General features: G+C 36.4%; 1 protein-coding gene across 1 annotated transcript in view; it reads right to left on the bottom strand.

The window, feature by feature from the left end:
- Window positions 1-18142, bottom strand: part of DIAPH2 (diaphanous related formin 2) — a 913509-nt gene that overhangs the window by 438676 nt on the left and 456691 nt on the right. Inside the window, exon 22 of the mRNA XM_047765864.1 lies at window positions 17610-17849. Coding sequence (XP_047621820.1) covers window positions 17610-17849 — 240 coding nt within the window. The remainder of the gene's footprint in view (window positions 1-17609; window positions 17850-18142) is intronic.

Below are 18142 nucleotides of genomic sequence, written 5' to 3'. Positions count from 1 at the left end.
CCCTCACCGGCCCCCTTCAGCCATACTGGCCTCCATTCTGCTGCTCCTTGAATTCACCAGGCATGCGTCTTACATGCCTGTGCATGCTTTACTTTGTGTGAGTGCTTTTTTTCTGCCTGGAAAGTTTTGCTTTTACTCACCTACATGGCTAGTTCCTTCCCTTCTTTCAAGATCTGTACTCAAAAGTCACTTTCTCAGTATGCTCTAATATATACCCTATTTATTTATTGTCTGTCTCTGCTACATTGTCAGCTACACAAGTACAGGGCTTTTTGTTGTCTGCTGTGTTTACTTAATGGCTGCCATATAATAGGAGCTTAATTCATGTTTATTGAATGTATGGATGGGTGAAGGTTTCAACCCATTTCCTTATGTTCTTCCTGACCTTAGATGCTTTCTTCCTTCATTGGATGGTATTATACTATACTGCCTTTAAGAGGAAGGAGAACCAACATTTTTAACCCATTTTTAACCCATGTGACTATGGGTCAAGCACTTCAATACATGTTTTATATGCATTACCTGTTTTTATGCTCAAAAGAATTTAGTTAGTTATTAATGTGCCCATTTTATAGGTAAGGGACCAGGTTTAGAGTACCTAAGTAGCTTGGCCTAGGTCACACAGATAATAAGAGCTGGTGCCACAACACAACATGGTAACTTATGTACATTGGGTGCCTAATGCATACTGGACTGAATTAAGTGTCATGGGTGAGGAAGGTGACAGGAGTGGTGGGCAGGGTCATTCAGGGAAACTGGTGCTAATGATCCTCTTTTAACTTTCCTAAATGGAATTAATAAATTCTGGTTTTGTTTTCCCACAGTGATTTATATACATTATAATTATAGGATTTATTCCATAAAATATAATTTTGTTAGACAAGGAGTCTCACCTACCAAATTGTAAACTCCTCAAGAAAGAGGACTACATCAATTTTGTTGAATAATTGTTGAATGACTAAATGCTACAAAGAGGCCAAAGACAATTAGGACTTGATGATTAGAGAAACCTTCAGTGACCTTCAAGCAGAGTTTCAATACAGTGACAGGAGTGCAAAATTAAAAAGAATGGACAGTCAGAAAGAGGAGTTAACATGTAAGGTAATTCATTCAAAATATTGATTATGGATAACAAATAACTAGATAATTGAGGAATAGAATTATCCTAATTATGCTGCTAGTTTAGGTCTGCAACTAAACTTTATTATTCGGATTCGAAAATTCTTGAGTAAATATTTACACAATAATTCAAATTTGCCGGTAAAAAGTGAGTTTGCTGCTTGAGTGAGAGTTGGAAGGCATGAGCGATCTGCTGGGTTATCTAGTCCATCACTGCTAATACAGAGTAGATAAGACACATTACAGCATCATATAAGTGTTTTTTTCAATACATTTTTGGGTGAAAAAGGGCAGCAGAACTAGCAGCTGGAAATTGGTGAGGCTAGTAAACAAAGGTTATTGGAATTATTTGTCCCGAATAAGTTCAGGATAATTAGGGCTGAAGGGAATCAGGTAAAGGAATAAGAATTAAAAATCATGAGAAAGGAAAAATGGGTGGACACTGACTATTACACTGGTTCTCAAATCATGGGCCCTGAACCAGCAGCATCAGCATCACCTGTGAACTTGACAGAAATGCAAATTTCAGGCCACAAGGGAAATCAACTGAATCAGAAACTGAGGGTGCAGTGCCTCAGTAAGTGCTTTAAAACACTGGCAAAAAAAATTCTGATAGCACCTCCAGGTGATTCTGATGCATGCTTAAATTTGAGAACCACCAACCTTTTCTGAAGGAAATTTCCAGGCAAGAATATGCTAGGCAATTGTCCACAGCTTGCCTGGGCCCTCTCATAATTACTTTCACATGTAGCGAGTTGATGCACCAACATGATGTCAAAGCTTAGAGGGGAATTGTCTAGCAATCTGTGGCACCTGAAGGACAGAATCACTCTCAATGTTCTTAATTTACATTAAAAATGAGACTGCTTTGTATCATAATTTGCCATCTACTTATTTAAGAGTAGATGATCCAAACAGTATGTCCCATGCTGTGAAGCTTCTAAATGTGTTGTTCATAAGTCTTCTAAACTGTCCCTCCTTCTTCACCCAAAACTGTATTGAAAATACACTTTTATGATGTTGTAATATGTCTTATCTACTCTGTATTAGCAGTGATGGACTAGATAACCCAGCAGATCGCTCATGCCTTCCAACTCTCACTCAAGCAGCAAACTCACTTTTTACTGGCAAATTTGAATTATTGTGTAAATATTTACTCAAGAATTTTCGAATCCGAATAATAAATTTTAGTTGCAGACCTCAGGTTTCAATGATTTCCATAACAAGTCTTACATTGCAAATGTATTCTCACCAGTCCTAATTTCAGGGCAAATGTATATTGGCTCCAAGTAGATTAACGCCATGACCCATATGCGAAACAGAGGTTCTTCATAGGAAAGTACAGCGATCAGACCACAGTGGGTGAATGTAAGGAGAAAGAGGGCAAAAGGAGGGAACATCATCCCTGTCCATTACATGGGCACATTCTGATATTGCATTTCCTGTGTCGGCAACCCAATTTGTGGTGGAAGGCCAAGAATGAGAATGTGTTCATTCATTACTGCACATTAGGTAGGAACAAAGCTATGGATCATATGCTCCTACCAAAAAAGATCTTAAACCCAACTTGCAGAGTGTTGCTGAGAATTATCAGAATGACTAACAAAGCAAAGATCCAGCCAGCTGCCAGAGAATGTTCTCTTCCAGAAGAAGCAAGAATATGCAGAAAGAACATCAGGTTTTCTTGCATGGATTGCTGCAGAATGAATATTTATCAGAGATGAAACTGATTTTCTGTAAAGAACAGAAGAAATGCAGTGATAAGGCAGAGTGGATGTTACTTGAAAAATTTCAGGATGCATTTAAGCAGGTCGAAGAGTATTAAAACTTCAATGTGACGGAATCCAAAAAAATACAACAAACTAAGTGAACAGAACAAAAAAAGAAGCAGACTCGCAGATATACAGAACAAACTAGTGGTTTCCGGGGGTGGTGGGGAGAGTGAATGGAGGGTGGGGCAATATAGGGGTAGGGGATTCAGAGGTACAAGCTATTAGGTATAATATTGTACATTAACTATACCTCCAAAAAAAACTTCAATGTGAGGTAAGAGTCCATGTCTCCAGATTACATCAGAAGGAAGGCCTTTCTAGAAATGCTCTCTCCTTTTTCCCCCAGTGGTCATACAAACGGCCACATGAAACTCAGCAAACTTGTCAACAGGTCCTTTACTCAGGAAAACTCTGGATTGCCTAATCCCTCTGTGTCAAGGACAGAGCCTGACAGCAACACTCCAGGATCCACATTGTTATTGGAGTGGCCTTGGAAAAAACTAGAAAAGGAAAATGCAGTGAAGGAATGTGTTTGCATCATTGGAATAAACCCACCCAAACTACCAATATGATCAGATCATTCAACTTAATTTATTTTAGCAAAAATTGTCCCTAATCATGGTTTCTTTTTTTCCCTATTATATTTGTATATTCATGGAACAGTTAATATTTAAGCAATCATGAATGCTCCAGTGCATATATCAAAACAACTACTACTGTGTGTCAGTCTTGGTACAGCATGTGTATTCTAATGTTAAGCTCCTTTATTTAAACCAAACTCAGTTCTGTGCTCTCTACGAAGGGTTGTTTACAAATGACTGCTTTCTTCAACATCACCACACACACCACAATTGCACTGAGAAAGATAATGTATTTTTAAGGATCATATAAGGACATTAGCTTTGTAGCTACGACCAGACAGGTTTCAAACATGCTTTCCTGGCTATATTCCTAACTCTCACCCCAAATGCTTTTCTGGGTGCTCCATGACTAGGGCTGACGCTAATTCAGCTAAATGTAATTTACAGTAGAAAGATGTCTTAATTCTTTAGGGCCTGAATTGCCCCCTTTTGCACTCTTGGTTTGAGTATTATAATGTAATTTCCCCCCAAAAGAGCACAGATGATATCACTTGTGTAAAAGTCAAGCACTTTAAGAGTTTTACACTTGTTAGCTTAATTTATGGCAGCAACCTCTGAAAGGAGAGCTCAAACTTAAAATCATGACAACATTAACAGGCATAAGGATTTATCTCAATTGCCACCTCCAGGCCCAGCAGGGCACTGGTGACATTAGTTTCCCAGAGAAGACAAATTTTGCTTTGCTATTCTTCCTGCTCCACCTCTCAAGATTTTATTTTCCCTTCTAGCCTTACTTATTCAAGGAGAATGCCCTGCATATGCATTGGCCTGAAGTAGCCAGTCCCAGTGGCAAATCAACACCCATTTGTCCTTATTTTAGGAAAGGCCAGAAAAAAATTAATGAATTATGTCTATACTTTAAAAAGAAAAGCTAGTCTGGCACTTTCAAGTGCTCGTAGTTATTCAACCTGCCTATAGGAGGCTTACCAAGTAGAAGTTCCTCTGAGAATAGCTTTAACAGAAATCAAGTTATTCTAAATTGGTACAGAATTAGTTTACAGGCATGAATATCCCTAAGGTCTTAAGTGGTTTCCTCTCAGAAATGGTTTAAGCATTTAACTAAAACTTGTAACATTTATTGTCATGAGTATTTTATTTAACATAACTGTTTGTATGCATGAGGCTTGAGAGTGGGTGTAACAATTTTGTGTTTACTTTTCTTTACATAGCTTTAAAGATTATCACTACCAAAAGGATATATAGAACTGACCTTGCTCTGTATATGCAATGTAAATAAGCAATGTTTGGAGGTGCAACATTAGTGGTTTTAGCTATTTAAGGACAAGATATGTAATACAGCTAAAGAATAATTAGAATCTGATACTGAGGAGTACCTTTTCAGAGGTGAGTTATATAATTAGTTATATCCATTCATTCATTTTCATGAATGTATACTGCTCCACCATATGACTGTAAATAATTTTACTTATATTCTCACATTGAACATTTCCATTATCTAGTTTCCCTTTTGGGGGTGGTGGGGGAGTCATTACTGATATTATCATAGGTAATGATGCAGTGAACATACTTTTATTTTAGTAAAATATACATAAAATCAAATTTACGATTTTAGCCATTTTTAAGTGTACAATTAAGTGTTGTTAAGTACAGTCAACATCATTGTGCAGTCATTACCACCTTCCATCTCCAGAACATTTTCATCATCCCAATACTACAACCCTGTACCCCTTAAACAATAACTTCCCACCCCCTCCCCTGCAACCTCTAGCAACCACTACTCTACTTTGTCTCTATGAATTTGTCTATTCTTGGTACCTCAATTAAGGCGAATTTTCAATATTTGTCTTAATGTGTCTGGCTTATTGCACTAAGCATAACGTCTTCAAAGTTCATCCATGCTATAGGATATACCAGAATTTCCTTCTTTTTGAAGACTGAATAATATTCCAATGTATGTGTATACCACATTTGTTTATCCATTTATCTGTCAGTGGACAATTAGCTTTGGCTACTGTTAATACTGATATAAATACTGGTGTACAAATATGTGTTCAAGTCTCTGCTTTCAATTCTTTTATGTGTATACACAGAAGTGGAATGCTCCAGCATATTGTAATTCCAACCTTAATTTTTTGAGTACCATACTAGAAGGCCTGCACCATTTAACATTCATACAAGCAATGCACAAGTGTTCCAGTTTCCTAAACTTTTCTTCTGATTTTTTTTTTGTCTTTTTGCTATTTCTTGGGCCGCTCCTGCGGCACATGGAGGTTCCCAGGCTAGGGGTCTAATCGGAGCTGTAGCCACCAGCCTACACCAGAGCCACACGAGCCGCGTCTGCAACCTACACCACAGCTCACGGCAACGCCAGATCATTAACCCACTGAGCAAGGGCAGGGACCGAACCCGCAACCCCATGGCTCCTAGTCGGATTCGTTAACCACTGCGCCACGACGGGAACTCCTGATTTTTAGATAGTAGCCATCCTAATGGATATGAAGTGGTATCTCTCTGTGGTTTTGATTGACATATCCCTAATGATTAGTGATGCTGAGCATATTTTCATGTGCCTATCAGCCATGTTCTTTATTTATTTATTTATTTATTTTTGTCTTTTTAGGGCCAAACCTAAAAAGCATATGGAGGTTTCCAGGCTAAGGGTCTAATCGGAGCTATAGGTGCCGGCCTACTCCACAGAGAAAGCAACGCCAGATCCAAGCTGCATCTGTGATCTACACCACAGCTCACAGCAATGCTGGATCCTTAACCCGCTGAGCAAGGTGAACCCACAACCTCATGGTTCCTAGTCAGATTCGTTTCTGTTGCGCCACAATGGAAACTCCCCAGCCATCTTCTTTAGACAAATGTCTATTAAAGTTTTTTGCCCATTTTTCAATTAGGTTGCTTGTGGGCTTTTTTTTTTTTTTTGGTTGACTTGTAGGAGTTCTTTATACATTTTGGATGTTAATCCTTTATCAGATATGTGATTTACAAATACATTCTCCCATTCTCTGTGTTGTCTTTTTACTCTATTGAAAGTGTCCTTTGATGTTACAATTATTCTTATATATGTCTCCAGAGTCCTTATGTAATAGCTTATCTAGAAAATATACTAGGAGTGACATTTCTGGTCACTGTATATTCAGCATTTCTAGATAGTTCCAAATTGTTTTCTGAAATAGAGGTACTAAGTTAAATTCTCACCAGCAGTTCCGTTTGACACATATTCTTACTCATACTTTATTATCAGAATTTTAAAGTTTTTCCAGTCTCATGGGTATGAAATGGTATCTCACTGTGGTTTAATTTAATTGTAGGTGTGAATATAAAATGATACAGACATTTTGGAAAACAGTATCTTTTAAAATTAAATCTATACTTTCCATAAGACAGTGTTCCCACTCCTAGGTATTTACCCAAGATAAATGAAATTTATGCCTTGTACATGAATATTAATAGCAGCATTAGGATTTCTATGGTGGCTCAGTAGGTTAAGGATCCAGCATTGTCACTGCTGTGGCAAGGGTCAATGCTGTGGCTTGGGTTCAATCCTTGGCACAGAAATTTCTGCATGCCACGGGCACAGCCAATAAATAAATAAATAAAAGAAGCATTATTTGAAATAGACAAAAAGTAGAAATAACCCAAATCTCCATTAACTGATGAACGGAAACATGTCATATTCATACAAAGGAATATTATTCGGTAATAAAAATAAACCATTGATATATGCCATAACGTATGCTAAGTGAAAGCCACACTAAATACAAAGTAACACAAAACACTACATTACTTAATGATTCCATTCATACAAAATGGTAAAACTATAGTGACAGAAAGCAAATAAGCAGTTGTCTGGAGCTAGGAGTGGGGACTGACTGCAAAAGGCCACTCTAGATTTCAATGAAGGTTACACAACTGTATACAAATAACAAAATTTATCAGACTGCATATTTAAAGTTAATATGACAGTATGCCAATTATATTTCAGTAAAGATACTATTAAAAATTACAGGTTAAGTTCAAATTGCTCTTGAAAGTGTCCTTTGATCCTGAACATGTTTTGCTTCTGAATTAATACAACAAACAAACAAAAGTCCTAAGAAGATACTTTCAGAAATTGATGGGTACCCTGGGGCCTTTCTCCTATATTTCTTGAAAGCTGAAACTTGTAAACATAAAGGGATCCTACTGACCCAGGTCATGATTGATAAAAAATATCCTTGGAATCGTATACCTGCATCTCTCTCCAAATCTTTGAATAGCTTATGATGCTTTTCAGCTTTCTTTAACATGTTTCCAAGGAAAATATTGTTTTAATATAAGTATCCCTCTATCTGCTTGAATTTTAATTTTGAGCTCCTTTATCTAAATAATAAGCCTCTGAATAGCTTAAATCTCCTCAAAGTTTCCTGGACCCTAGAGTGAGTCCTCACATAGAACATTAAACAGTGACATTCTTCATTCCCATTTAACCTGAAAAAAAATCTCACGACATTCTCTTGTTAAAAGAAATATTATTTTTCGTTTTGTTTTGTCCAATTAGTGAATAATGAAGGGTACGGGCATCTAACAGCCATACAGTAGTACGACTATATTACTGGTTTTGAACAGGTATTGATTCACTTTGTCCAAAATTTCAAAAATACTAACATTTAATCATAGAAAGCAGGTAAAAACTTAAGAGAAGCAATTTTAAAGCTACTCTTACCAGGACATAAAAGGGAAAAAAAGTATTCCGAGAATACAGATTAAAAAATAAAGGAAATGGGAGTTCCCGTCGTGGCGCAGTGGTTAACAAATCCAACTAGGAACCATGAGGTTGAGGGTTTGATCCCTGGCCTTGCTCAGTGGGTTAAGGATCCAGCGTTGCTGTGAGCTGTGGTGTAGGTGGCAGACACGGCTCGGATCCCACGTTGCTGTGGTTCTGACGTAGGCCAGTGGCTACAGCTCTGATTCGACCCTTAGCCTGGGAACCTCCATAAGCCATGGGTTCGGCCCTAGAAAAGGCAAAAAGACCAAAAAATGAAATACTAAAAAAAAAAAATAAAGACAATGAAAGAAAAGAAAAAGTGAATGGCAAGTTTTTGTGCTTGTCCCAATGACAGAGGTCAGGAAAAGCAAAATCTAAGGTTTGGTGTGGGGAAGAGAAGTAATGCGCATGTAAATAAGTCTGGTATTGTGCTTTTCCTTTCTAAAGAAGAGGGGCAGCTTTATAGAATGAGCTACCTTGTAACAGAGGTATTTTGCTATCTTGTATTTAGTTAACCAGTATTTATAGCAACATAGATTACTTTTCATGCTGTGCTATTATATAACAACCTTCTCCCTTTGCTACTCACCCTGTCTCTTATTTTAGTCTTAAAAATAGCTGCATTACAATGGCATTGGCAACTAGTTCATCAAGCTCTCAAAGACTAGAGATGTATGCTTTATTTCTCTTTATCCTACAATGCATCCAGCACTGTTCCATAGAAAATAATAAATGGGGCCAACTTACTGACCAAATACTACATGAAAAGTATTTATGAATAAAGGTAATTCTTAGGTTCCCTAAAATTGTCACAGGGATGATTGGATGTTTAGAATTTTGTTTGAATATTAACTACTCATAAACCCCTTCCATGGGCATCAGCCCTCCTTCTTAAAATTATGCCATGCCCTCATTAATATGGTTTCATTGGGCAGGAAAATCAGTTTCTAAGATGATCAGTCACATGCAGTCACCAGAGCCACATTTTTGGAACAACAGTTTTATACAGGGTTGAAATCCTCTTCGAACAGAGCTTTTATAGAGTAAAAAGGCATTTGTTTTCCAACTTACTAATTATATTCACTAAATGCTGTTCATGTTGTCAACTTTCCCCTACTGTGAGAATTACAAAATCAGTCATAAGATTAAACTCAGAAAATGACTACAGCAATTCACAGAATACTAAGCCAGCTGGGTTCATTTAAATCTTCCATGGAAACAGTCTTTGTGGCAAACCTAGTAAGACCTACAGCTCGTCCCATAAATCATCATTTTTTTTGTCTGCTCCAGTGCTGAAATTGTTTATTGCCACCCCTGATATATGGGAGACTCATCAAGAATAAAAAAAGATTTTTTGTAACCTAGAGAATTATTCATCTCATCTCTGCCAGACATACTACCTAATATAACAGTTGACTATATTCATTACTGTTTAGTCACAATGACTTCAACCAGTATAGTTGTGGCACAGTATTAAGTTGATTGCATTTTTTCATATCAGTGCAGTAGGATACAATTTAAAAAATGAAAGCATATACAGATGTATTCTTTCTTTTTTTGCTTTCATTGAGATGTATCTGTATTTAATGAGTCATAACCAAGCCATACACAAGTCCTGTACTGGAAACAAATTCTATCCTTCACTATAGTTGTATATACAAATATATGTTGTTGGCTTTTTAATAATTATTATTGGCAGGAGATAAGCAGCATAATATGGCAACGCTTAATTTGCATTTTTAAAAGCTCTTTATGGGTTTGTCAATTTATGTATAAGAAGAAATATTTAACTCAATCCTATTTCTCTGGAATCATTCAATTCTGAAAATCACTACTGAAACATTCTTAAGCTTTCATTCCTTTTCTCTCTTATTTTGCCTCTCCATCTCTTGCTCTTTCATTCTTGTTCTACACACACACACACACACACACACATTCACTCACTCACTCACTCATTCACTTTGGGGCTTGGTCTGGCTTTTATTTCCTTTTTCTCAGTCCTTTTCCCAATATAAGACTCAAAAATTGGAATCCCTTCCATATCAAAAAGATCATGTGTTTGCAAAGGGGAGTCCAATAACTAGGCATAACCGGTCCACAGGGAAAGTATGTAGGTATATACCATATTATTACTCCACATAGCAAATTATCCAGACATATGGGAAGCAGATTTAACTGTTACACAGGAGGTAAAACCATGGATAGAATAAGAGACTCCCCTATATTACAGATTACAGTTAAGGGCCTTGGTGTGTGTTTGTGTGTGTGTATGCGATTAGAGGACAGAACATTTTTACATATCTAAGTAAAACAGAAAAACATATTGAGTGGAAGAAAAGCCAATGTCTCCAAAGCAGTCTGTATTGACAAGAAATGCTAATCAAGCCTGCATCAGACAAATTACATTTCCAAACTACTGTTCTCCAGAGAATTTAATAAACTGAAATTTGGGGAGGATAATGAAGTTTTCACACAACCTAAACTAAAGTGTTATAAATGTGATAATATCTAAACAGATGTAATCAAATTCTGAGAAAACAAACAAGTGTTACATTTAAAGTATTAGCTGACTAATTTGCAGCAATGAATGTAAATTAATGAATATTTCAACTTAGAGAAAATCTTTAAATAAGCTCATGGGACTTCTGTATTTTTAGAGACAAGTAGGAGAATAAAAGTGTGAGTTTGTTTTAATCAGAGCTCAAGATTTCAAAAAAGATATTCTGATAGACACTCTTTCATAACTATACCAACTTGAAGATGTATATCTATAAAACTGGTTAATTCCTGTGCCTAACATAATCATATAGTTTTAGCCCTGAGGAGACAGAAGTTAGTCTTTTCTCCCATCTCAATTCCATAATGTAGGCTACAGAGAATAAGATACAATGCATCTCCACGTTAACATAAATAAGCAAATTATTGTAACCATTTGGAAAAATTGAGATTACTTTCTTAAAAGAAAGCATCTCCAAAGACAGAAATACACCAGATAGAGAAAGAGACTAGGTACCCTACATGTTAGAATTGGGAAAAAAGGCTGATTTTCACACTGAAGGACAGTCTTCAAAGCAGACAGTAATGTATTCATGGGATAACAAAATTAGGGATGTGCACTCACTCATATGTTTTCAACTCTTAGAGGGCTGCATTTTTAAAGAAGAGAAACTCAGAAGTAGCCTGTGTTTTGCTCAGATCTTAAATGGCATAGAGGGCATTGGAGGTGAGGGCTCTGGGTTGGGTATCTGAGCTGGCATCCTGATTACTGGAAAGATGCAATGACTGAAGAGGTCTTTCACTATTAACATTTGCCTATACGCACAAGTCCACATGCACTGATTAAACAGTATGTGCCTCAGGACATATAATGAATCACATATGGGAGCTAAAAGAGCTTACGGAAAGTCATTTCTCAAAAAAAAAATAAATTTAGCATTCTATACATTTCAACATTTCTGCACTTACTGACTTAAGTAATATTAATGCTTGCTCTTTGAAAATCACAAATTTCAGTATACTGATTTTCATGAGGAACTACAGGAAACAAAAACCCTTGACATAGTTATGGGAATGGAATTTAAAATGTCACAACTGGCAGTAACATAAAGGTTCAACATTCATCTTTAAGCTCAAGAAACTATTCAGTGGTTATCAATGATGAGAGCCCATTAAGCACAATACAATACAACACAATGGATTTAAATAAAGATCAAGGAACAAATATGCTGAACAAAGGAAACCATTTAAGATTAAGAAAGATATCCTGTCCTTATGCCATTCTATGGTGCTTAGTTATTTCAGAGATCAACAATGGTGAATGTTCTTGCTTCAATGTATGTAATACAATGAGGCAGAGACAAACCTTTACCTTGAGATGTTTGTGTCTACTGGTCATAAATGATGACTGAATGATACAGTGTATCACAATATTATGTGGTAATATTTTAAAAATGCATAGTAACAGGAATGAGCCCCCTTGTATTTTGAAGTAGCATTGGATCTTATATCACTGATTATAATCAGGGATTCAGGGAGATCACCAAGTGAAAACTCAGCTGCAAAGAGCCCCACATGGAGGAAAATTTAAAGAACCCACAGGAAAAAAAAAGGGAAAAAGAAGACTGAACATTCCATTCAACTCCATTCTTGATAGAGAATCTAATCTCTTTCACGTAATTTTTCTAAGACAAATTATATCCCTTGAAGCAACTCTCTTCTCAGCAAATTATCAATCACATGTGCCCCAAATCCAAATAATGTCAAACACTGTCTTCCAGGAAGAAGCATATTTGAGCGAAGCAAAAGAGATGATCAAATTCTAAAAAATACACTGAGCCACTGAAATAATTTGAAATTGTGGATTCGAATTCTGCTTCCGATCACTGAGTGATCCAGGTAAGCCAGCTCTCCTGTGAACAGATCTTCATTTGTAGAAAACATGGATTGAGAAGAATAGTCAACCTTGTCTACGCCAAACTGATATGGTCTGAATGCCTATACATGCACACATGTGATTGATCTATAATTATTCAGATTACTGAATTCTATTTAATTACAAATATAGGGGTTCTACTACCTGGATAATTAAAATCTATTACAGGAGAAACTTTCTATTAATATTCCCCAAATGCCTACTATTTCTATTTGAATAACAAAAAAGAGACACTCGCAATTTTACAAACTACTAAGGAGTCTAAAACAATCACATATGATTCTCCCTGTTTTCACTACTCTGCAAGAGGCAGAATTGGTTCTGTAATGCTTCCTTGAAATGAACCACATGTAACTAAAAAACATTCTGTTACACCCCCCCCCCATGAGTTCTGACTTCTTAGAAAAAGAAACAAAATAATTATAGTAAAGTGTGGACATTCCTATAATAATTATCCTCACAATATGTAGTGGGAACCAGAGAAGAAGAGCTAAAAGGTAAAAAGCAGAAGAAGCAGAATAGCAAAGGATGTTATAAAAATATGAGAGGAAAGTTCTTCCAATTACATTTTTTTTAAAAAAGGGTGAGAGAGGGAGTTCCCATTGTGGCGCAGTGGTTAACGAATCCGACTAGGAACCATGAGGTTGCGGGTTCGATCTCTGCCCTCGCTCAGTGGGTTAAGGAGCTGGCATTGCCGTGAGCTGTGGTGTAGGTCGCAGACGCGACTCGGATCTGGCATTGCTGTGGCTCTGGCATAGGCTGGCAGCTACAGCTCCGATTAGACTCCAAGCCTGGGAACCTCCATATGCCACAGGAGTGGCCCTAGAAAAGGCAAAAAGACAAAAAAAAAAAAAAGGGTGAGAGAGGGAGTTCCCATTGTGGCTCAGCAGGTTAAGAACCTGACTAATATCCATGAGGATGTGGATTCCATCCCTGGCCTTGCTCAGTGGGTTAAGGATCTGGAGTTGCCATCAGCCGTGGTGTAGTTCACAGATGTGGCTCAGATCTGGTGTTATTGCAGCTGTGGTGTAGGCCTGAAGCTGCAGCTCTATTTGACCCCTAGCTGCAGGTGCAGCCTTAAAAGTTAAATAAATAAATAAGAGAAAAGAAGAGATAAAATGTAATCAGGAGACCAACACTCCACTTCTAGGTTCATAACTAAAGTGACCAACTGTCACAGTGTGCCTGGGACTGTCCCACTTCTAGTGAGTCCTGAATCTCAGGAAAGCCCCGAGTCCTGGGCAAACCGAGACAGTTGGTCACTATATTCAGCTTTATGAACCTGGCTGTTCCACAGTGAGAAGGTAGCTGGCAGCAATCCAGGAAGAGAGCCCTAACAAGATATCAACCAGGTTAGCATCTTTATCTCAGACTTCCAGGTCTCCAAAACCACGAGAAAATACATTTCTGTTAAGCCAGTATTCTTTTATGGCAGTATGAGCTGACCAATACTCAACCAAAGTATTTCACTCCTCTGAGTGAAATACTTCTCATCTGGAGACTGAAGAGGTTAGACTAGATAATTTCTAATGTTAAGGCCCTAAGTTTAGATAAAGACACTCCACATTATTTCAGTTACAAATGATTAGATATTGTGAAATATTTAGAGTACTTAGATACAACTTTTTTCTTAGGTCCTTTGTAGATATTCTCTCTCTCTCTCTCTCTCTCTCTCTCTCTCTCTCTCTCTCTCTCTCTCTCTCTCTTTTTTTTTTTTCCCTTGGAGGGCCGTACCCACAGCACATAGAAATTCCCAGGATAGGGATTGAATCGGAGCTGCAGCTGCTGGCCTACACCACAGCCACAGCAACACAGGATCTGAGCCGCTTCCTCAACCTACACCACAGCTCACAGCAATGCCAGGATCCTTAACGCACTGAGCAAGGCCAGGGACTGAACCTGCATCCTCACAGATACTAGTCAGGTTCATTATTGCTGAGACACAACGGGAACTTCCAGTTGCTGCTTTTTAAAACCAAAGTTCTGCAGCCTCTCCTCTGTTTCCAGCTGAGCTTCTCCCTATAAATTCCATTTTTTTCTTAAATCAGGCAGAGTCACTTTCTGTTGCTTGCAAAGAAAGACCCTTATCTGATATACCCATGAAGGTTAGTGCCTAGGGATTGCTAAGTATTTTAAAATGTTTTGTTCCTATGTAGATTATACATATTATACATTGAAAACATAAACAACAAGTGACCCTAAAGTACAACATTTCTATTGGTTAGAATTTTAATAACCAACAGGCAAGCAGGGGCCAAGCTAACACTGGAAACACATCTGCATAGAAATGATTTTTATTACAGTTCAGCACCCTGGTTTGGTGACTCACAAAGTGATAATACACTGCTGCAAATTAACAAAGCATCTTGTGGTGAGGGTAATACTTATAGTAATGATACCCTTTAGTGATATTTGACATCTAGGTTAACCTGTCTGTTTTCCTTTTCTTAGCAAATATTATAGGAGCCAATTTTGAGCATTTGAATAACATTACTTCCCTACAAGAAACATCTGATAAGTTCGACTTCTTATGTCATTGTTCCTTTTTAACTAGGTGAATATAACATGATCTATAGCTTTCTTGTGAAAAGCAGTGGGTTACAGTTTTAAATTCACTGAGAAAGAAATTATCATTAGAATTATCTGGTTAGGTAAATAGTAAAAACATAATCAGTACTCTGCAAAGAAAGTTCCCATTGCTATTTTTTAAGGAAAAAAAAAAAAAAACTAAGAAAAAAAAATCAAATAATCTTCTATAAAATAACTGGAATTTAACAGCAATTCTAACTACATCTGTAGTTAGTTAACCCCATTTTAAACCTAAGCTAACTATTTCAAGGTACTTCAGTAAATTTCTGTCATTTTAGACATTTACATCTACTCAGAATCCTTTGTATTCCAGGAACTTCCTTTTAATCCTAGACATTGTAGGAATATCATGCATGTGTATGATATTTCTCTTTCTTAATGACAAGACTGTCCCTGAAGATAAAAATTCTGCTAAAAAGTGGGGGAGGGGTAGATTTTAAAACATTCACTTCTTTTTCTTTTAGAACTTCTATTACATGATAATATATCCCACAAGATTATTTTTTACTTTATTTGAAGTTGGCAAAAATCTTTGTGTTGAATCCTTTGAGCATACTCTAGTGATAGATGTCAGACCAGCACTGGCTAGAAGAACTTTTATTTGACAGATAGATGACAGGAAGAAGCTTCTCTCCAAAATATAAGATGCAACTGTTCAATCCTTCTGTAAGATTAATGCAATCTTTTGTCCCTATGTATTAATGACTTATTCATTCTTACTTCCAAAAATTCAGTTCATGTAATTAATTTGAATACGTGAAATTAAGGCATTTAAAAAAGGTAACTAGTTATTCAAATTAGGATAGTTTGTTCTAAATGTTTCTTACATGAATTAAATGTGAAAGAGGTAATACTACAAATTTCTAATAATATTCTCTTTTAATCTATAATATTTTTGTAATCCTCAACCAAGAATACTTTAAGATTCACTCACTGTGCATACAGCATATAGTCTAGACAAGTAGCATCTTGATAAGAGATGTTTTCACTAGTATTGAGAATACGCTATGCAATAAAATGAAAGGGTCTTAAGTATTTAGTTTTATCCTACAAATCTAGCTGTGAGTTATTCCAATTTATTAGAAACATTGCCTTATTCTCTTTGGCATTGTCAATAATTTCACGTTCCCTAATATCACAAGAAGAGGGGCTAAAAATGTTCTTTTGACAAAAATCTAGCATGCCAGACATCTTCCCTATTTTCCTTCCTTACACCCCTCAAAAATAAATCGGGAGTAAACAGATACAATTTCATTATGCATCCTGTTATCTCCAAATGTTATTTTTTATGTCTATCTGGGTTACAACCATCACGAACAAATCATTTTTGATACATACTAAAAATGCTAGTCCATGTATATGTAATGCACATCTATTTAATGTATGAATAGAAAAGAAATTTATATCTGTTCCTAGATTGGGGATTCTTGTAATAATATACCTCAAGAACTAACCAAAATACTGTAATGTTTTCAGATGTTAAAGTAAAAAGAAAAGTGAAAGAATGGTGAGATGTCAAAGATAGATAGCTTGTTTTCAGATTTTTGTCTCTAGCTTTCTTATAAGCCTTCATCTGAGTGTGTTCCATTTTCTTTGTGTAACAGTTCTTTTCCTTGAATAACTTGGTTTGCTCTGATCTAAAAGTGGATATATAAATCACTTTTGCACTGTCCTGTTTGTTTACTTTCTTTCTTTTCTTCTTTTTTTGCTTTTTAGGGCCGCACCACAGCATATGGAGGTTCCCAGGTTAGGAGTCAAATCGGAGCTGTAGCCGCTAGCCTATGCCACAACCACAGCAATGCAGGATCCGGGCCACATCTGTGACCTATGATTGTCACTTGATTTTTTTAAAACTTTTAGTTAATGGTCTAGACACCTAGCATAAACTTAATAGCACAACACTATTCAACAATAAAGACTATAATTTTCTTAGAGGACAATAAGCAAAGCATATTCAGAAAGGAATTTCTGGCTATTTACCTCATTAAATTTAGCTTCTCAACTACTTTTTGAAGAAACATAAATTAAGTGTGAAGGGATTGATATACAAGATTGTGGTCTACTTTATAAAAGGAATTGTTTTTAAATCTAAAAACTCCAGAAAGAATTGATCAGCAAGAGTTCAGTACTACACTAGAAAAGAATTTGCAGTCTTTGAGATTTCACTACAGTAAGATTTTTCAAAATCATTTATCTGTTTTAATTGAGATACCATTCACATGCCATAAAATTCATCCTTTTAAAGCATATGTGTTTTGGTTTATGTAGTATTGCTATTTAGAGTGAGCTCTCTCATAGATGAGATTATTACTGTAAATTGGCAATATAAAATGTGACCTTACCTTACAGAGAAAGTTGATCTTAAAACCGAAAGACTGGGCATTTCTTGAGCCTGAGTTCATGTAGTTTCCAACCAAAAGGATTAACTCTAAAAGTCTGTGAAAGCTTTCACTTTTCTTCAGTTCTTCACAGGCCAGAGTTACTGCTATGATGCTTGGTTTGATGTTGTTTACATGTTCTTCAAACATGAGCTTGAAAAGAATGCTATTGAGACGAGGCCGCAACATTTTCACCGAGCTCATCTGTAAGATAAGGAATGCTGAGTAAGAATATATATTTAAAGCCTGTTATTCTTCTCTCTAGTGGGGATAGTTTTATAGACAATATTGTAAAATTTCTGCATAAGATAAATTCTCACTGGGTTTTAACACATATTATTCTTGTTTGTTTTAGATATTTCAAAGGAATATTTTTATCAAATTTAAAAAGTACTTAGCTGTTGAGTTTTAAAGAAATAAATGAAATCATCATTATAGCATTAAGAAAATATTATTGAAGCTAAGCAGTTGCTATATTTTAACTGCATAAACATTAG

The sequence above is a fragment of the Phacochoerus africanus genome, chromosome X (assembly GCF_016906955.1).
Source record: "Phacochoerus africanus isolate WHEZ1 chromosome X, ROS_Pafr_v1, whole genome shotgun sequence".
Taxonomy (NCBI): Eukaryota; Metazoa; Chordata; class Mammalia; order Artiodactyla; family Suidae; genus Phacochoerus; species Phacochoerus africanus.
Note: the sequence above shows the minus strand (reverse complement) of the source record. Positions and strands in the feature narration are given on the sequence as shown.